We start from the raw sequence: 17,177 nt of genomic DNA on the forward strand, positions 1-17,177 counted from the left end.
CATTTCTGTTAGATATAATTGAACAGAAAATGAATCACTCGGAGGATTAAGTAGTGCCCATAACAAGCAAACTGCAGCTTAATGAATGTAACAACTAACCACATACATGCATATGCATGGATACACACACACACATATAGAGAAACAGGTAAATTTAAATATTTTGTTACATGGCAATACCAACTTTTGCAAAAGACTCTTATATACTTCTAAACATTTCATAGCAGCAAAGTGCGGATTGGTCCTTCCCAGTTATTTGTTGGCCCTTAAGTACTGCACTGAAGCTTCCTTTCCCTCTAGACTTGCAAGACCAACCCAAGCTCATAGGGGCGGAGGTTTTAAACATCTTATAAAACAAGCTTTATATATAACAAAATTAGATTCTGAAAGGAAGAAGCTGCATCCACCCAGCCTGTGGAACTTTGGAGAGATAAGCTCTTTCCTACTTGCAGCCTTCCCTATCTATTAGGGTTGTCAACCATATAAAACACCTAAGATGCATGTTCTGCCTTCTTCTTCAAAGGTACCACGAGGAGATATCTTGCTTTGGCATCGAATCCCATGTATAATCGGCAGATGCTAGGTTAACTGGAGAGCTCAATCTGAAGTCGGCAATATTAATATTGTCAGGGGGGATGTCATCAAATGCAGAGTCAAATGGCTTGTACTGATCAAACTGAATTCCTGTTGTTGGAAACACCGCATGATGCATGGTCATGTTGGTTTCATCAGACATGTTTCCCCCCATAATAACCCCCTGGCTATAACAGTTATTGTTCATCTGAGGTTGAAACTTCTGCTGCTGGTTGTGATCTTCTGTAGCATTGAGGTTCCCAGGATTCATGCTTTTATCACGCTGAAGATTAGTATCATAGAATGACATGAGATCAGAGATCATTTTCTGTCCATCTTCTGGAAGCCCGAGTCCTGAAACACTAAAAGGAGTCTGGTTTGCCTGGTTCGCAGGTAGAGCAGCTGGCCTAGGTTGGCCAAAGGGTAGAGGGAAGACTGTTGGCTTGTCCTTGTTGATTTGAGAGTTCGACGTTCCAAACATTGGGGAAAAATTACCCCGGTATGGACAATTCAGCTGGTGATTGTTCCTCGCATTCATGTCGAGAAATCCGAGGCGGTAATTGTTGTATGGGCATTGGGAGTACTCACAAGTATATATCTTTTGATCAATCATCGTATGTGGTTGATCAGACAGGAGTTTCCTCTTTTGAGTGAAATCTGAGTCAATTTCAACGATCTCTCCCTTTATTTGTGGATCCCCTGGCGGCATCACAAGCCTATCTCTTGGCCCAGCAGCCCCGATATTGAAGAGATTGACATCGCAGGGCTTGCAGTCCACATCAACATTCAGTTCATCATCCACCCCTTCAACATCATAATGGCTAGTATCACCGACTACACAAGACCCACTCCCACCAGCTGTCGCAGGTGGGCATCTATCAGGATACAACTTCCGGGCCAGCACTTCTTCCTGGTTTATAATGGTCAGCCAAGTGGCACTCTCCTTGGCAGTCATCTTGTCCTGCAAGCATTTTGACTGACGAACAAGCTTTCGGATCTTGGCAATGTCCGGGGACATATGCTTAATCACAGATGTCAGAACACTCACCTTCCAAGCCTTCTTCAGATCATGAGGCTTCTTGTATGGGGGAGGCCGCTGATCTTTAGACAACCCAAGTTGAGGCCACCACTCCTCATTCCCAGTAGGCCACCATGGTGGTGAAGCACCCTTCTCCAATGGGAAACGCCTCTGTGGCGGATCACAGTGCTGCATCAGAGCTGACAAAAGTGATCCAAGAGTCGTGTCTTGGAGCTCCTGCAAGGTGTGGGGTGTGGATGCCACTGCACTGCACTCTTCACTCTTCCCAGGGACTGAATGATCAGCCTGATACTTGGTAATTGCAGCAGGACCATTACGATCAAACCTGACCTTTTCCTTCCACCACGCTCGCAGATTGTCAGAGGCTCCACTCACTGGCTTGCCCTTCTCGGGAATAATCCCATACACAAAACCTTGAGCTTTACAAACTTCCATCATTTTGAGCATATACTTCAGGATGCCATCTTGGGCACGAGACATCTTCTTCCTTCGAGCTTGCTCCTGTGATTGACGCTGCTTTTCATTGTCAGCCACCTCCTTTCCCTTATTCTGTTCTTTGAGCCGTCTCAATAGCATCCGGTCTCTCCACATCCTCCTCTCAAGCTCATCAACATCCATCTCATCATCACTGTAATCCTCCACTGCCACCTCTGGTTCACGCTCAGGAACTGCATCTCCTTCCCCAGGAGGAGCTGGAAGAAATTCAAGATCACCGAAAAAACCCATATCTTCAAAGATTCCCATTCACAGGCCAGCAGAACAAAAATATCAGCTCAGCCCAGTTGCGCTCTCACTCTCCGATCAAGTTAATGAAACTCGATTGATATCTGCCTAAATTAAAGAACAAATCACAGTAAGTTCAGAAGATAGCACCATCTCATACACATCTGGAGAGCATCTACAAAAAAAAAAAAAAAAGAACGGGGAAATATTTAGATCGTCAAAATATAGACGGGAATATCATGAATACTGAAAAACAACAGCAACTGATGAACATGAAACACAACCCACCAAGACTTCGTTTCTTTTTGGCATCAAAATAGGTGTAATAACTGAGGACGATCCCAATTATAGAAATGAACCAACCAACAAAGTAATTTCGATTTAATAATTACCATAAAAGCCATTATATGAAAATTACCTGAAAGCTAATTTGGGGAAATCAAAACTAAATAAACCATAAACAAAAAGAAGAAACAGGCCTCAGATCCACAGGCTCTAAAATTTCATTGTTTCCAAAAACCAACTATCCGTAAGCATAAAATTCACAATTTTCTGTATAAACGACGCTTCATACGATCTGATTTAGCTTCTAAAACAAAACTCCCACCTTTTTTTCTACCCAAGCAACAAAAGATACAATTTTTTTTTTCTCCTCAAATCTTTTACCGCAATATACTCATTAAAAAAACAAAAAACTGAAATCATAAGCAAACAAATTTGACTAATGGTTTCCGAAAATCATGGGGTTGAGCACACGAAAGTTTTCGAAGCCGCCTTTTTTCTAGATCAAGAGTCTAACAACATCTCTTTGAGACAAATATATGTATTGTTATAAAAAAAAAAAAAAAAAAGAGAGAAGAAAACGCAAGACCGAAAGAGGAACCGAACTACAGCAACCCAATTCAGATACAGCAACCCAATTCAGACACAGCAAACCCTATAAAAAAAAATTCAGACACAGCAATATTCCAACTCAAAGACCCAAGTGAAACATGCATCTATAATTAAATTTATTTGAGAAAAAAAAAGGTGATCATGAATTAGGAGACTTCAACAGCAGAATAGTATTTACGTTACCCAACATTCATTTCTCAGCGGCAAGCATTGAAGGTCCGCCTAAGCAGTGTTACAGAGAGAGAGAGAGAGAGAGAGAGAGAGTTGTAGAGAAGGGATGGGAAAGGGACAGTGAAAAAAGAAAAAGAAAACACTTGGGGTATTCGGTTTCCACCATAGTCAGGTTTATGTTATAACCGAGGTTAAGCGGCGGTGCTGGTTCATGCAAGGAAGCACAAAAAGTTCCCAAATAAGTTTCTTAAGAATCAACACGTGGAGGGTTTTTTTAAGCAAACGTGTTGGGTTTTATTTTGTTGCCACTTGCCATGATATTCTGCAAAGGAATGTCCAGTGTAATAGTGTATTAGATATGGAGTTGGAAAGAATATTAAAATAAATTATCATTTGGAAAAATAAAACCACAAGTATTAATATATTAGAGAAATTTTATTTACAATTTTCAAATAGTTTTTCATTAAATGAAAAAATTATTATTATGATAAGAATATTATTATAATTTTAAAAAAATTTTAAAACAAAATTAACTTAACTTGCAATGCAATCCCTATTTAAAGACTGTACGTAACATTGTTCAATATATTAACTATATAAATAGGTTTCATAGTTTATACTATGATTTTTTTTCTCTTTCTAAATTAGTAATTTGCTCTTGATAAAGATCTATTCCCAAATATTTGGAAAATTTTAGGTCCAACGAGAATAAATTAAGATAGAATTTCATTATCAACAAGACAAGGCCAAGTGTACCTTTTTAAAAATGAATATTCAATTAGGTGTGGTTTGGATAGTGAGATGATATTATAATTTTAAATAAAAGTTGAATAAAATATTGTTAACATATTATTTTTTAATATTAATATTATTTTAGAATTTAAAAAAAAATTGAATTGTTTATTATATTTTGTATAGAAATTTAAAAAAATTGTAATGATGAAATGAAATGAAACACTTTTACTATCCAAATGGGGCCTTAAACTAAATCGTTATTATCTATTAGATAGGCTATCAACGATCTTACATCTAAGAGCATTCACATTGGATTATCTAAATGTAAAGTCATAATTTACATAAATAATATCACATGATTTTGCATTTTACTATTACACTCGAAACTTTTTCACACATTGAATTATTCATCTATTAACTAAAATAATAATAAAATATTATTAATTTAATAATAATATTTTTTCTATTTTATATTTGCTATTGGCAATAAATATTAATGTTCTAAAATAAGATTCTAGTCATTCCTTGCTTCTCAATTAACTGGGGGTGGGTTGCATGCTTCTGTTCCATCACAGTCTAAACATGGTCTAAAAGGGTTACTGTAAATTTTGGTTGAACTTTTTTTTATGGAAAAATCTATGCACCAGCCCCTTTATATTGGGCACACCCCCGACCTGTAGACGTGTGGGGAATTTTTTATAATTTTTTTTCTTCTTTTTCATTTGACAAAACTTGAGGAGAGATAGGTTAGAGAGAGGTTAGGGAGAGCTTGAGGAGAGAGAAGTCGAAAAGAGAGAGAACTTGAGGAGAGAGAGAGGTCGAACAAAAAGATTAAGGGGAGTGAGAAATGAGAGAGAGAGGTCAGATAAAGAGATTGAGGGGAGAGAGAGGTTGTAGGTGATGACTAAATGTGACATAAAGTTAAAAAAGATAAAAAAGTGTGGGGTGTGTGGTAAGTAAAACAGTGACTTATCTATAGCATAAGCCATAACTCTTTTTCTATTGAATAAACACAAAATGATGATTTCTGAAATACCTCTCACAGAAAAATAACATTCATCTATAACTTAAAACGAAGACCTTGAAGATTTGTAGTGAAAACCATAATTTGGTATCCTAAAATAAATGATACTTACATGGAATAGAGTTTCTTAGAAAAAAATTTTTGGAATCCCAAATGAAAAGGAAGACATTTTTCTTGCAAAACTAATTGAAAATAAATACAACAAAAAATAGCACAATAATTATTTAAAGAAACTAAAACGAATTGTATAGTCCTGTAAAATGAACAATTCAGAAGCTTTTCACTGAAAAAAAAAAGTATGCATCTCTCTTAATATTGCATTTCTGATTTCAAGCTCAATCTTCTAACTTCTCTTTCACCCATGGGAATGAAAGAGAAAAGGCATGAAGGCTTCAACGACGGGAGAGAAAAGACATAAGGGTGAAATGGAGAGAATTTGCTAAAGGGAGGAAGAAAATGAAGAAATCGAGGGAAGAAAAAGAGTTGGTCGAATAGAGAGGAAAAATCGAGGAAAGAGAAAGAGTGTTTATGGATGAAAGAAATAAATTTTTAATGGTTTTGGTCGAACCACAGTGAATATCAAATATAACTGCAAGAGTTGGTTTACTATAGCTGAAATTCATTTCGGTTTACATTTGGATAATCCAATACAGGTCATTTTCATCTTTATTAACCAAATTATCCATTTTATTTATATTTGCATAATCCAATACCAATGCTCTAAGATATTACTATATGTGGAAATATATATTAAAATTAATAGAATATAAAAAAAATGAATATTCAATTTAAGAACAAAATAAAAGGTTACTATCTCCCGACTACAATGATATTTCAATCATGTAACAAACCTTGTGACTTGAAAATTGCCTAAAAGGAGAGTTTCTCACATAAAAGGACCATGTAACATAGCAAGCATGTTCTCTTACATTCTTGCGTAAACTCACAACCATTGCTCTGATATTTTTCTCGACTTTATAAGAAATTTCAATATCTGACCTAGATTGCCTTCTCTTCTATTTTGTAGGATATGTAATATTCTCTTAATTTAAAATTCCAAGATCAACTCAGCTTTCATTATTGCAAAAGTCAAAGTATTTTTCAAAAATTAGACATTTTAATTTTGAATTTATGATAATTTCACGACTATGAATTATTTCATACACAGAAGAAAATTTGACTATATATATATATATATATATATATGAAATATTCTATACATCAGCCACTATATATTCATTTTTATACTCCACACTTATAGTTTTTTTTTTTTCAGAGTGTAGATATATTTTTTTATAGAGTATGGAATAATGAATAATGACTGATGAGAATAATTTAATTTTCTATATACAATATATATATATATATATCACGATTTAAAAACCTGACATAAATCTTGTGAAATCATGTAAGCAATTTATTGAAGGATGAGTTGGAACATGAAATTAAGAGAGAAATTAAGTCACTTATGGTTATTTTTATTAAGGGTAATGGGAATGGGATTTTGCTTCAATGCTGATCTTAATGAATCCAACTCCATGCCAGATAGAGGGAATCAAGTTTTATCTCTTTATGAGATATGCAATTAATTTCCACTTTTTTAGACTATTCATTAATTCCCAAGTTTGTATCCAATCTTAGATAGATCGAGGGAATCGAGTTTCTCTGTTTATGAGATTATGCAATTAATTTTCACTTTTTTAGGTTATATGAAATGAGAATGATCAAAATGTAATCAAGGAAGATTTTTAATTCTTACAATCCAGATAGAGGTAGACACAGTCTGTAAATCTTATAACATCAAATATTAGCAATAGATGCACGAGTAATGTTAGATACAATTATGAATTGTGCAAGTGCCGAACACTCGTTTTGAAAAAGTGTGGGTCTACTATTAAAAAAAAACAATATTTTCATGTGGGTTTCATAGTTACTTATTTTTTTAAAATGAGTGCTCGATGCAGCTTGTGCACTCTATGGCTGCAAATATTATTTTTCTTAATAATAGACAGTATAGACTTTAACATCAGATACAGTGATATTGCATACTATATTTATATCTCCTTGAATTGTATGGAAGAATAATGTGTTAATAAAGGGTAAGTATTAAAGTGAATGTTTTTATTGACTTATAATTGATGATATTATGGCCAGAATAATGTATAGAATATGATACCTTATATGGTGGAAAAATTAGCATATTTTCTTCAAAACTTAAGGAAGATTTCTCATTCATGAATCATTCTAGATTAAGGTCCGTTTGGATACAAAAATAGTTTCATCTCATCATTACAATTTTTTTAAATTCTCACATAAAATATAATAAATAATTTAATTTTTTCAAATCTTAAAATAATAATAATATTAAAAAATAATATTCTAATAATAGTAATTTATTCAACTTTCAACTAAAATTATCTTATCTCATCTCACTATCCAAACAGAACCGTTAATAAGTATAATCTTCAAATTCTATAGTTTGAGTATGAATAATAAGTTTTATATTAAGCACATAAAATAATATTATAAAAGTTTAATACGATATATTAAATTTATATTATAATATAAATAATTATATAATTTAATGTATCATATGATGTATATCAATTTAAAAATTTATTTTGTTATCATAGTTTGAAGCCGTTACTTATTTTTCAAATCGTTCTAGAAAAGGAGACCTCAAATCAACATTAAAATTCTCTTTATTTTTTCTTTTGCCCAATGATTTTGCACACGTGGGGATTAGCATCTCCTTTTCTTATCACTTTTGAGCCTTTGACGCAAGTGTGCACTTCATTATGGATACAAAGTCATCTATTAACAACTCGATACACTACATGACATGTCATCTATCAACAACTCGCTACAAAGTCAAGCACTTCATTATGGATCTGTTCACGATTGTCTCTCTTTTTCTTAGCAACTTTATTTTTTAAAAGAAAAAAAATACTTTAATCTCAAATAAATTACGTAATAATAAATTTATAAATTAATTTGACTTGATACAATACATCAAATTGTAAAATTATTTTTAATGTAAAGTAGATATAACGTATCACGTAAAGTCACGTCAGCTTGTGAGTTTATTTTTGTATAATCTCTTTATATCTATAGCAATTCTTTTTTTTTTTTTTTTTCTATCTCTTTCTTAAGAAAAAAAAAAGCTAAAAAAAAAGGCAATAGTATTCTAGTAATTTTTATATTTCATTTCCGGGATTAGTTTGAATAATAATAATAATTAGTATTAAAATATGATGAATAGTGTGATTTTCTTTTATTATTTGAACTCCTTAAATAAAAAACAACACCAACACAAACTCTGATCATACCATATAATATACAACTAATCAGATACTCCTAAATAATCGAAACAATTAATCCTAAAAACACCACAACTATATATATATATATATATATATGCGCCAAAGATCAAATCCTATCAGAGCACTAACACTTCTTTTCCTTCTCATGATGATCTTCACATGTACTGCACATGAGCTGAATATATTATAGAAGAGGTTGTCTCTAAAAGTTTGGATAGCGAGATGAGAATTTTTTATTTTAGATAAAAGTTTAAAATATTATTTTTTAATATTATTATTATTTTGAGATTTGAAAAAATTGAATTTATATTATATTTTGTGTAAAAATTTAAAAAAGTTATAACAATGAGATGGGATGAGAATAGAATTTTGTATCTTATTCCACTTGCCAAACATATCGTTGAAAGAACATGCAAATTCTTTTATTTATTTTTTGGTTTCATGAAATTTAGAGTTTGCCTCATTTGTTTTTGCAGATGAAATGAAATGAGTTGAGATTGAAGTTAAAAGTTGAATAAAATATTATTAAAATATTTTTTTTAATATTATTTTTATTTTGATATTTAAAAAAACTGAATTGTTTATTTTATTTTATGTGAAAATTTAAGAAAGTTGTAATGATAAGGTAAAATGAGTTGAGAGAAATTGTGTAAATAAACGAGCAAATAACGAGAAAATAATGAGATGAAATTTTATTATCATATCTTGTCGCATCAACCAATGTGATTAAAGATATATGATAAAATCAATTATTAAGAATAATATTATAAAAAAAAAAATTCATTACGAAATTACAATACATGAGCTATATATATAAAATGGAACTTGTATATAGTTTTAATTTAGATATCTAGAAGTCCAGCTGAAAAGGGTATATCAGTATAAGGCAACCAAGTTTCCCCAAGTGTGAAATTATCCACAGTAAAGTTCAAAGCCTGTGAAGCATTCATCAAACTATAACCTGGCCATTGCACTCTCTTAGCAGTATCTGCACCTGGCCCATGATTCTTAAACTCCCCATAATAAAGTGTGTCTGTTCCAATCGTTCCATTCCATTCCAACCATCCAACTTGATGGATCAAACCTCCAATATAGGATTGCATGTACACAGTCCTAGAATACATCTTCCAAGGTCGACCCAGATAAGTTAAGGTACTGGAGTTCAAGTTCATAGCCAAGTCTGGTGCAGCTTCAACTGTGCAGTTGTGGATGGAAATACCAGTGTTCTGGTTTGGGTCTGTCCGGCCTTGGGCTGTGACAGCATTCTTTTGGTTAGCCATAGGCTTTCGAGCATATATATTGCAGCTCTGAAAAACAGCAGCAGCATTCCCAAAAATGAAATCTACAGTCCCATATATGTCGCATTCCCTGTAGAATTGTCTGAGAGAGTGAACATAAAGAGTGTCTTGGTAGCCTTCAAAACTACAACGATAGAATGTGGAGAGGTCAGCATTGTTCCTCAGAGCTACTGCTTGATGTTTTTCAGGACCAGCTGTGTTCCTGAACGTAATGTCTACTGCTACAAACCGGTCTCCAGAGACAGCTGCATCAGAATACAAATCCGTTTGAGAGTGATCAGTTGGATATAGAACTCTAGCTAGCTAGTGTCATGTGTTAGATCAGAAAATTTTGTGACAATTCAACATAGTATATATCCTTATCGAAATGAAGAGAAAAAAAAATCCTAGTACTGACTGAATGCATTTTTTTATGTTATGTATCCGTATATGGCCCAAGAATTCACATTCAAACTAGAAAACCGGCTTGCTAGGTGGAGTTGGCCCAAGCTTATATGCACACATACTAATTGACTCTAACTAATGTGAGACCATAACATACCCTCATCCTTCAAAACCAACGTCCACGTTGGTCAAGCACTATGGGAGGCTTTCACTAAGCTGGGGCAACATGGCCCGTCCCACTAAATCCATAGCAGGTCACTCCGCAAGCTCAGCCCGTTAGGTGAGGCAGCATGGGAGGCCACAACCGGCTCTGATACCATTTCTTATGTGTCGATATGTGGCTCAAGGATTCACATCCTAAAAAATCGACTTGCTAGATGGAGATGCCTCAAGCTTATATGCACACATACCATTTGATTCCTAACTAATGTGGGACCACAACACTTTACAACCACAAATTTGAAAGATTGTACAAACCCAACATGCATGTTTTTTATATAACTAAATTGAGATACGTACAATGCACTCATATCACACACAACGAAAGAGAAGCATATCCCAATACCGAGATCCTTATCACTTGAGCCAACTCTCAAGTATGATTTCTTTTTTAACACATGCAAACAGTAGTAGTAGTACTATATATACAGCCTAGCTATATAAACATATAGCTAGGCTATAACTTACCAAAGGTGGAAGAGTTAAAAGTTGTCCAGCCGTCGATCACACTATGGTTTCCTGTAATGACCGTCCGATTTAAGCCATCTCCAAGCAGCATTATATTCTTCTTATACTTAGGCACCACAATGTATTCCTGATAGCATCCTTGTCTAGCGTAGATAACGAAGTATCCATCTTCTGGCAGTGTATTATTTGGAGCAGATGCGATGGCCTCCGTGATTGACGTGAAGTTGTCGGTGCCGTCAAGGCCGACAGTCACTGTATCGTTCACAAGAATTCCATTGTCCTCCCTTAATTCATCGAGAATCCGTTCCGGTCTCTTGGGGCAATTTTCCTTTGATTTTTTGCAAGAGTTTTTCCGTAGAACCTAAGACAGAAGAAGAATTCCAATATTGTTCAGATATTGCATATTTCATTAGTTAATATTCATTTCATTTAATTTGCATAATTATATATATATATGATATATTGATCGATCAGCTTTCAACTACAATAATATTATATATATATAGCGTAACATTTTAGAAAGACAGAGAAAAATTAGACATGCACGAGACAGGTGAATTACTAATCATGTACACCCTACAATTAAAATAAGCATTTATGACGAGAATGACTATATGTAAATAACAAATAACTTATCATAAATAAATATTTTTTTTGTAGTGTACGTACAACTGTAAACCAAAAAATATATATAGCCATATGGAGGTACTTGGGCTGGGGATCATTAATATCATTAATTGGATTCCTCAATTCAAAGAACTAATTTATAGTGTACTCACTCACTGTAAATCATTATAAGAAAATTATTTATTTGTGGTCAGTTCTGTAGAAATGATTATTTCTTGTTAAAATGAACATGTTTTCATTGTAAATAGTTATTCTCATCGTAAACAATCTATCACAAATGTTTATTTTTCTTGTAGTGAATTAATAATGCATGTAATTAATTAGAACTAATTATTTGTTAATCATTATATATAAGCACCATATATATATTATTGAATATTACTTGTAGACAATATTGAGATCACAAATAATATTTAAAATATACAATAATAAATAATTCAATTAATATCATGAGCAAGTTGGCTTTATATATATATATATATATATATATATATATATCTACTGGTTCTGAACTTAATTCTGATCGATAGAATGTACGCACACCAAGGCATGGCACGTTATATATGATCCCTTTGTTTTCCTATATATATTCATTTGCTTAAAAATATTATATATTCCAAGACAACGTTTGAGTAAATTAAACCCAAATGGTCAAATTATTCCCATCGACCAGTACGGCCACCCATATCTCATAGCTGGAACGCGCAAATTTATAAAGACTTTGATATAATATGCACACTTGATCATATATATATATATATTAATGTGTATGAATATTTAATTATAAGTCATTGTTTATTTTTTTTTTTTTTTAGAACAGAATACTATATATTGACCTTCATTAGTTTCGAGAAATAAATGAATAAATATAAAGATAAAGCTTTGTTCTGGGAAAATGACTAATGACTAGACATATATATATATATATATATATATTTATGTATGAGATCAGAAACTGTGTATACATGATCATGCATGCATGGTCACTCTCACTCATGAGCAGATCATGATCGAATTAAATATTTTAGAAATGATGACTAAGATCATTATATATATCCTCCTTAATTAATGTGTTTGCATTTTCTTTTATATTTGTTCAAAATATAGAAGTGCTACAGAAACTTTATTTTACAGTTTAACGTATTATATCAAATCATATCAGTTTGTAAATTTATTTTTATAAATTCTATTTATACTTTTAAATATTATTTCTCTTTCTTCAAAATCAAATTTAGAAGCTAGGCAGCTGCATATATATATATATGCTTTAATGTTGCTGTCTTGGTCACGAGCCTCCACCACATGATCAGGATGAGCGCATTAATTCAAGCAGATCAAAACCCATGTGACATGCATGATCAAGTACTTGTCTAAAAACCGTGAGTACTCTTTTGAAGTACTTTCATATGTAATTTAATATATAAAATTATAGATCTCAATCACATGATCATGATCATGATTTGACTTTGCACCCATTATTATTTATTTTTAACTCGATCACTTGCTTCTTATATATATTATTAAAATATTCTTAATACGTACGTATATGCTGATCAAGATCTATTGGCACATGCATGCCACCAAGATATATAAAATTAATTAATTAATTATTAACAATTAAACTTAGAGATCATAGTAAATTAATTAAAACACCTAATAATTAATTATACTAGGTGGGATTAATTAATGTGATTGTAAAATTAAGGAACAGATCACAGCTAGCTAGGTTTAGGTTTTGTAACATTAATTCTCAAATCACATCTTATAGATAGATACCATCTAAGTATTAAAATAAATTACAGGGACCACCATGAGCAGCTTTCTAGAACAGTATTTAACAAATAATATTAAAAACAGAAAACTAGAAATATATAGTACCATAAAAATTAATTAATACTTTAGAAGCAACAATATTAATTATTGTTCTATGCAAAATCTTTTTTTATTTTCATTTTAATCTTAAACTAATTGGAGAATAGAAGTGTTACAATCACATAAAGATTTCACAAAAAATAATATCACAAATTGATGTAGTTTTATATGATATGTTATATATATTTTATAATAAAAATAATTTTATAATAATATGACGTATCACATTAAATTATATTAGTTTGTGAGTTTATTTTTAAAAAAAATCTTTTGTAGCTAAAGCATATCTAATCGGAGAATAGAAATGAGGGAGAAAATGCCTAATTTTAAGTTATTTTATTATTAAACTGGTATATAGAGTACACTATATTCACATCACTTGATAACATCTGATGTATAAAATTTAAATTTTATAATTTTTTAAAATAAATTATCACATAAATACTTTACTAAATAGAATTTTTCTATATCTGACTATTGAGTTGACCAAGTAATTACATGATCTGTCAAGCTCAAGAAGCTAAGCTGATCTGCAAAGAATGACCTCTAGGAAGTTGCTCAAGTTACTGTACAGGAAAATCAGCCAAACAAAAATAGAACAAGCACTATGCATGATCATTACCTTGATGAGACTTTCGAGTCGTTCTCGGACCGGGTGTCCCTTGGTCGGAAACATTCTACCTTTATACCCCTTTTTCTTCTTGTTTCGTTTAAGATTTCGTTCCAACGCATGCGTCACCAACCCAAGAGACACACTGTACAGCCGAGTGACGTTGTTCAGGGGTTCAGACAATGCGCCAACGATGCTGCTCTTGGAGTCCTCAAGCCCGTCGTAACACGTCTGCTGGTTCGTCACGATCGCGCTCAGCAAAGTCTGCACTCGATCCACGAGCTCGTCGTTCAACGAGTAGGCAGACTTGAGCTTGGCGGCGATGGACTGCAGGTAGTCAACGTTGAGCTGAGAGAGCTGGCGGCAATCGTCGAGCGCCCCGACCTCACTGCGGCTCATTAACGAGCGCCGCTTGTGCGTGAGGTAGTGGCCGATCCGTATCGACAGCTTTCGTGCTTGTTTGAGGCATTGCTTAACGGAGAACTTGCCGTAGCCGTAGGGGTCGGACGGTGAGGAGCGGATGGCGGAGAGGATTGAGCGGCAGAGTTTTGGGTAGAGAGTAGATTTGCATGCATCAGAACGCGACAGCGGTAATGAGGACTGATCAGCCGAGGTATACAGAGCCAAGAAAAGTGAGAGAAAGGCACAGGAGAGAATGAAGGAAAAGGCTGGCTTTCGCATTGTGATTTCCATGCACAATATCTACAGAGCAACTGCTACTTGTGGAAAAGAAAGGAGGAGGAGAGACAGAGAGAGAGTTGATCACTTTGCATGCAGGGCAATGGGTTCCGGATCTATGACGCATATAAATACACATGATATATGTATGTATGTATGCATGTACGTATGTGTGCATGGATGTATATATAAGAAGTGAAGCATATATAAAATGTGCGTGAAAGTAATAATGGCGTTGGGTTTTGTGTGTCGGTTTGGACCAATAATGCATACAGTTGTGGGAGGAACTTGCAAGGAAAGACATGACCGGAAGATGTGGACGTTTAACGTAGAATGTAGTCGTTTCCGCTGTCTGTTATAAACCAACGACCTTCACTTCTTTTGTTTTTTCTTTCATTCTTTCTTTTCGTTTATTGTACAAAGTAAAACTAAAAATATTTTAATCGATTTTGTAAAAATAAATTTATAAATTAATATTTTAATATGATATATTAGATTTAATTTATAATAAAAATAATTTTATAATCTAACATATCATATTAAATTATATCAATTTATGAGTTTATTTTTATAAATTTTTTTTTTATAATTATAACACTTCTCAAAACTAAAAAAGGTTGGAAAAGTCTGCATTTAAATGTTGAAAAATAATATTTGTAGATCTTTTTAAAGAGAGTACTATATAGAACTCTTAAAATTATATTTAGCATTATTCCTCGTTAGTTCGGAGCCCTCGACTAAAGAATATTAATGTAATCAACTCCAAGTTGGCATGACAAGTACTTCGTACTCTTCGTTTGGATTGCTTCCACATTGCTTTGGTTTTGCTTCGGAGGGTTTTTTAATGTAATTGTGGCATGCATATTTTATTCTCTCTTGATGAATGGGTCCTTGGACACGTTCAAGTACGGTTGTGTCAAAGCCTTGCTTCTCGATCGCCAAATTCATTTTTAATTTGTTAAAAAATGTCACGTCTAAGATTTGGAACTTAGACGTGACATTTTTTAAATTTACTACTTCTTATTAATTTAAATTTTTCGGACACATGATGATTTCACAACTCCAATACGTAAACTTCAAAATAGGGTATGCGAGTCCAGTGCAGAAAAGATATAGTTATCTAGCTACGTACACATTATATTATAAAGTGGGGATGAAAGATCAATGGCTTCTTTTGCACCTTTGCATTATGTATATACAATAGGATCCTTGATAACTTAAAAACCATATTAAAGTGACAATCCTTGTTCCTTCCTTGTGAATTATCAGATGACTAGGTCTGCCTCCTTCACCTCGAACTTCGGAAAATTGACATGACCCTATTGTGGGTTGTTAATTCGATGTTGACAAAGGAGAATGCTTGACTCAATAAATAAACTCTACACTGACATGGTAAAGCTAGCTTCGACTATCACCATCCCCAAGCTTGCATTGGCATCAAAGCATTCTCGACCCCTGCTTTGTCATCCCTCTAAATCTCAGCCCATCAATCAACAGATTCAACACGTTCAAGGCAGTGAGAAAAAGTGTAGGAGGGGCAATCAGAGCTGGCCTCCTTATATGACCATAGTAGCACCCTACCCACCAAAAACTAGATAGGAGATATCTATGTAGCGGGAAGTCTCGGACGCTTCCTTGAGTCAGATTTGAGTCATTCCTAAACCTCAGCCCCATTAGAAAATTCAACAAATGCTTAGGTGGCTAATGGTAATAGTCTGAGCTGAATTCGAATAAGGTTTAAGACATAGCCTAAAGTCCAACCGACTAAGACTTAGGGCTAGTTTGGGCAGTTGAGTATTTTGAGAAGGAAAATACTCTAGGCACAAAGGGATTATACAAAAACAATCCCACAAACTAATGCAGTTTGATGTGATTCGTCAGATTATAAAATTATTTTTATTATAAAGTAGATCTAACGAATCAGATGAAACCACATCAGTTTGTGGGATTGCTTTTGTATAATTCCTTTGTGAATGTAGAAATACTCTTTTGAAAATACTTCACTATTATTCATTATTTTATTATTACTTTTCATTACTATTTACTGCTATTCAATATTCTATCATTATTTTTTCATTACTTTTTTACTACTATTCACAGAATATCTGAGATCACCTCACCCAAATGCAACTTAGTCCATGCCAAACCAAGTAGGAGTAACTATTGAGCCAGTAGCCTTAATAGCTTAGGCTCTATTTGGATAGTGAGATGAGATGAGATGGATTTAGATGAAATTAAGTTGAATAAAATATTATTAGAATATTATTTTTTAATATTATTATTATTTTGAAATTTGAAAAAGTTGAACTGTTTATTATATTTTGTGTGAAAAATTAAAAAAATTGTAATGATGAGATGAAACTGTTTCCATATCCAAACACGACCTTAGTGAAAAAGTTTCAACAGTGCTTATCTCGAATTAATTCTTTCAGCTAGTGAGAACCAAATAGAATGAGAATCATCATCTTTAGCTACGAATTTCTCCCCCCTTGTCTTTTACTGTGGGCTTTGTACATTCTTCTGGAAGCAAAATTAGTAA

At 33.2% G+C, this 17,177-nt stretch overlaps 2 protein-coding genes across 6 annotated transcripts; both read right to left on the bottom strand.

The window, feature by feature from the left end:
• Window positions 1–21: 21 nt before the first annotated feature.
• Window positions 22–3,601, bottom strand: LOC109010005 (ETHYLENE INSENSITIVE 3-like 1 protein). Of its 5 annotated transcripts, none has more exons than XM_018990698.2 (2): window positions 3,413–3,601; window positions 22–2,510 (listed from the first exon to the last, which is right to left on the bottom strand). In XM_018990698.2, exon 2 carries the CDS (start codon window positions 2,354–2,356, stop codon window positions 518–520), a length of 1,839 nt encoding a protein of 612 aa, XP_018846243.1. In that variant the 5' UTR covers window positions 2,357–2,510; window positions 3,413–3,601; the 3' UTR covers window positions 22–517. The 5 variants fall into 5 exon arrangements, with proteins under 5 accessions (XP_018846243.1, XP_035546157.1, XP_018846246.1 ...); XM_035690264.1 differs by having other exon boundaries at window positions 22–2,439; window positions 3,413–3,557; XM_018990701.2 differs by having other exon boundaries at window positions 22–2,443; window positions 3,413–3,557.
• A 5,594-nt stretch (window positions 3,602–9,195) lies between these two features.
• Window positions 9,196–14,733, bottom strand: LOC109014150 (probable pectinesterase/pectinesterase inhibitor 47). The gene is made up of 3 exons (XM_018996501.2): window positions 13,973–14,733; window positions 10,852–11,212; window positions 9,196–10,025 (listed from the first exon to the last, which is right to left on the bottom strand). Exons 1-3 carry the CDS (start codon window positions 14,651–14,653, stop codon window positions 9,325–9,327), a joined length of 1,743 nt encoding a protein of 580 aa, XP_018852046.2. The 5' UTR covers window positions 14,654–14,733; the 3' UTR covers window positions 9,196–9,324.
• Window positions 14,734–17,177: the final 2,444 nt, after the last annotated feature.

This window comes from Juglans regia, chromosome 5 (assembly GCF_001411555.2).
Source record: "Juglans regia cultivar Chandler chromosome 5, Walnut 2.0, whole genome shotgun sequence".
NCBI classification, from domain to species: domain Eukaryota; kingdom Viridiplantae; phylum Streptophyta; class Magnoliopsida; order Fagales; family Juglandaceae; genus Juglans; species Juglans regia.

What these genes read in the sequence shown, in the direction of transcription:
- LOC109010005 (XM_018990698.2), bottom strand. Translation starts at nt 2,356, where the DNA reads ATGGGAATCTTTGAAGATATGGGTTTTTTCGGTGATCTTGAATTTCTT.
- LOC109014150 (XM_018996501.2), bottom strand. Translation starts at nt 14,653, where the DNA reads ATGGAAATCACAATGCGAAAGCCAGCCTTTTCCTTCATTCTCTCCTGT. An exon ending in GACTCGAAAGTCTCATCAAG is followed by an intron (nt 11,213 to 13,972) that starts GTAATGATCATG and finishes CTTCTGTCTTAG; the next exon opens with GTTCTACGGAAAAACTCTTG. An exon ending in TTTTAACTCTTCCACCTTTG is followed by an intron (nt 10,026 to 10,851) that starts GTAAGTTATAGC and finishes ATTCTGATGCAG; the next exon opens with CTGTCTCTGGAGACCGGTTT.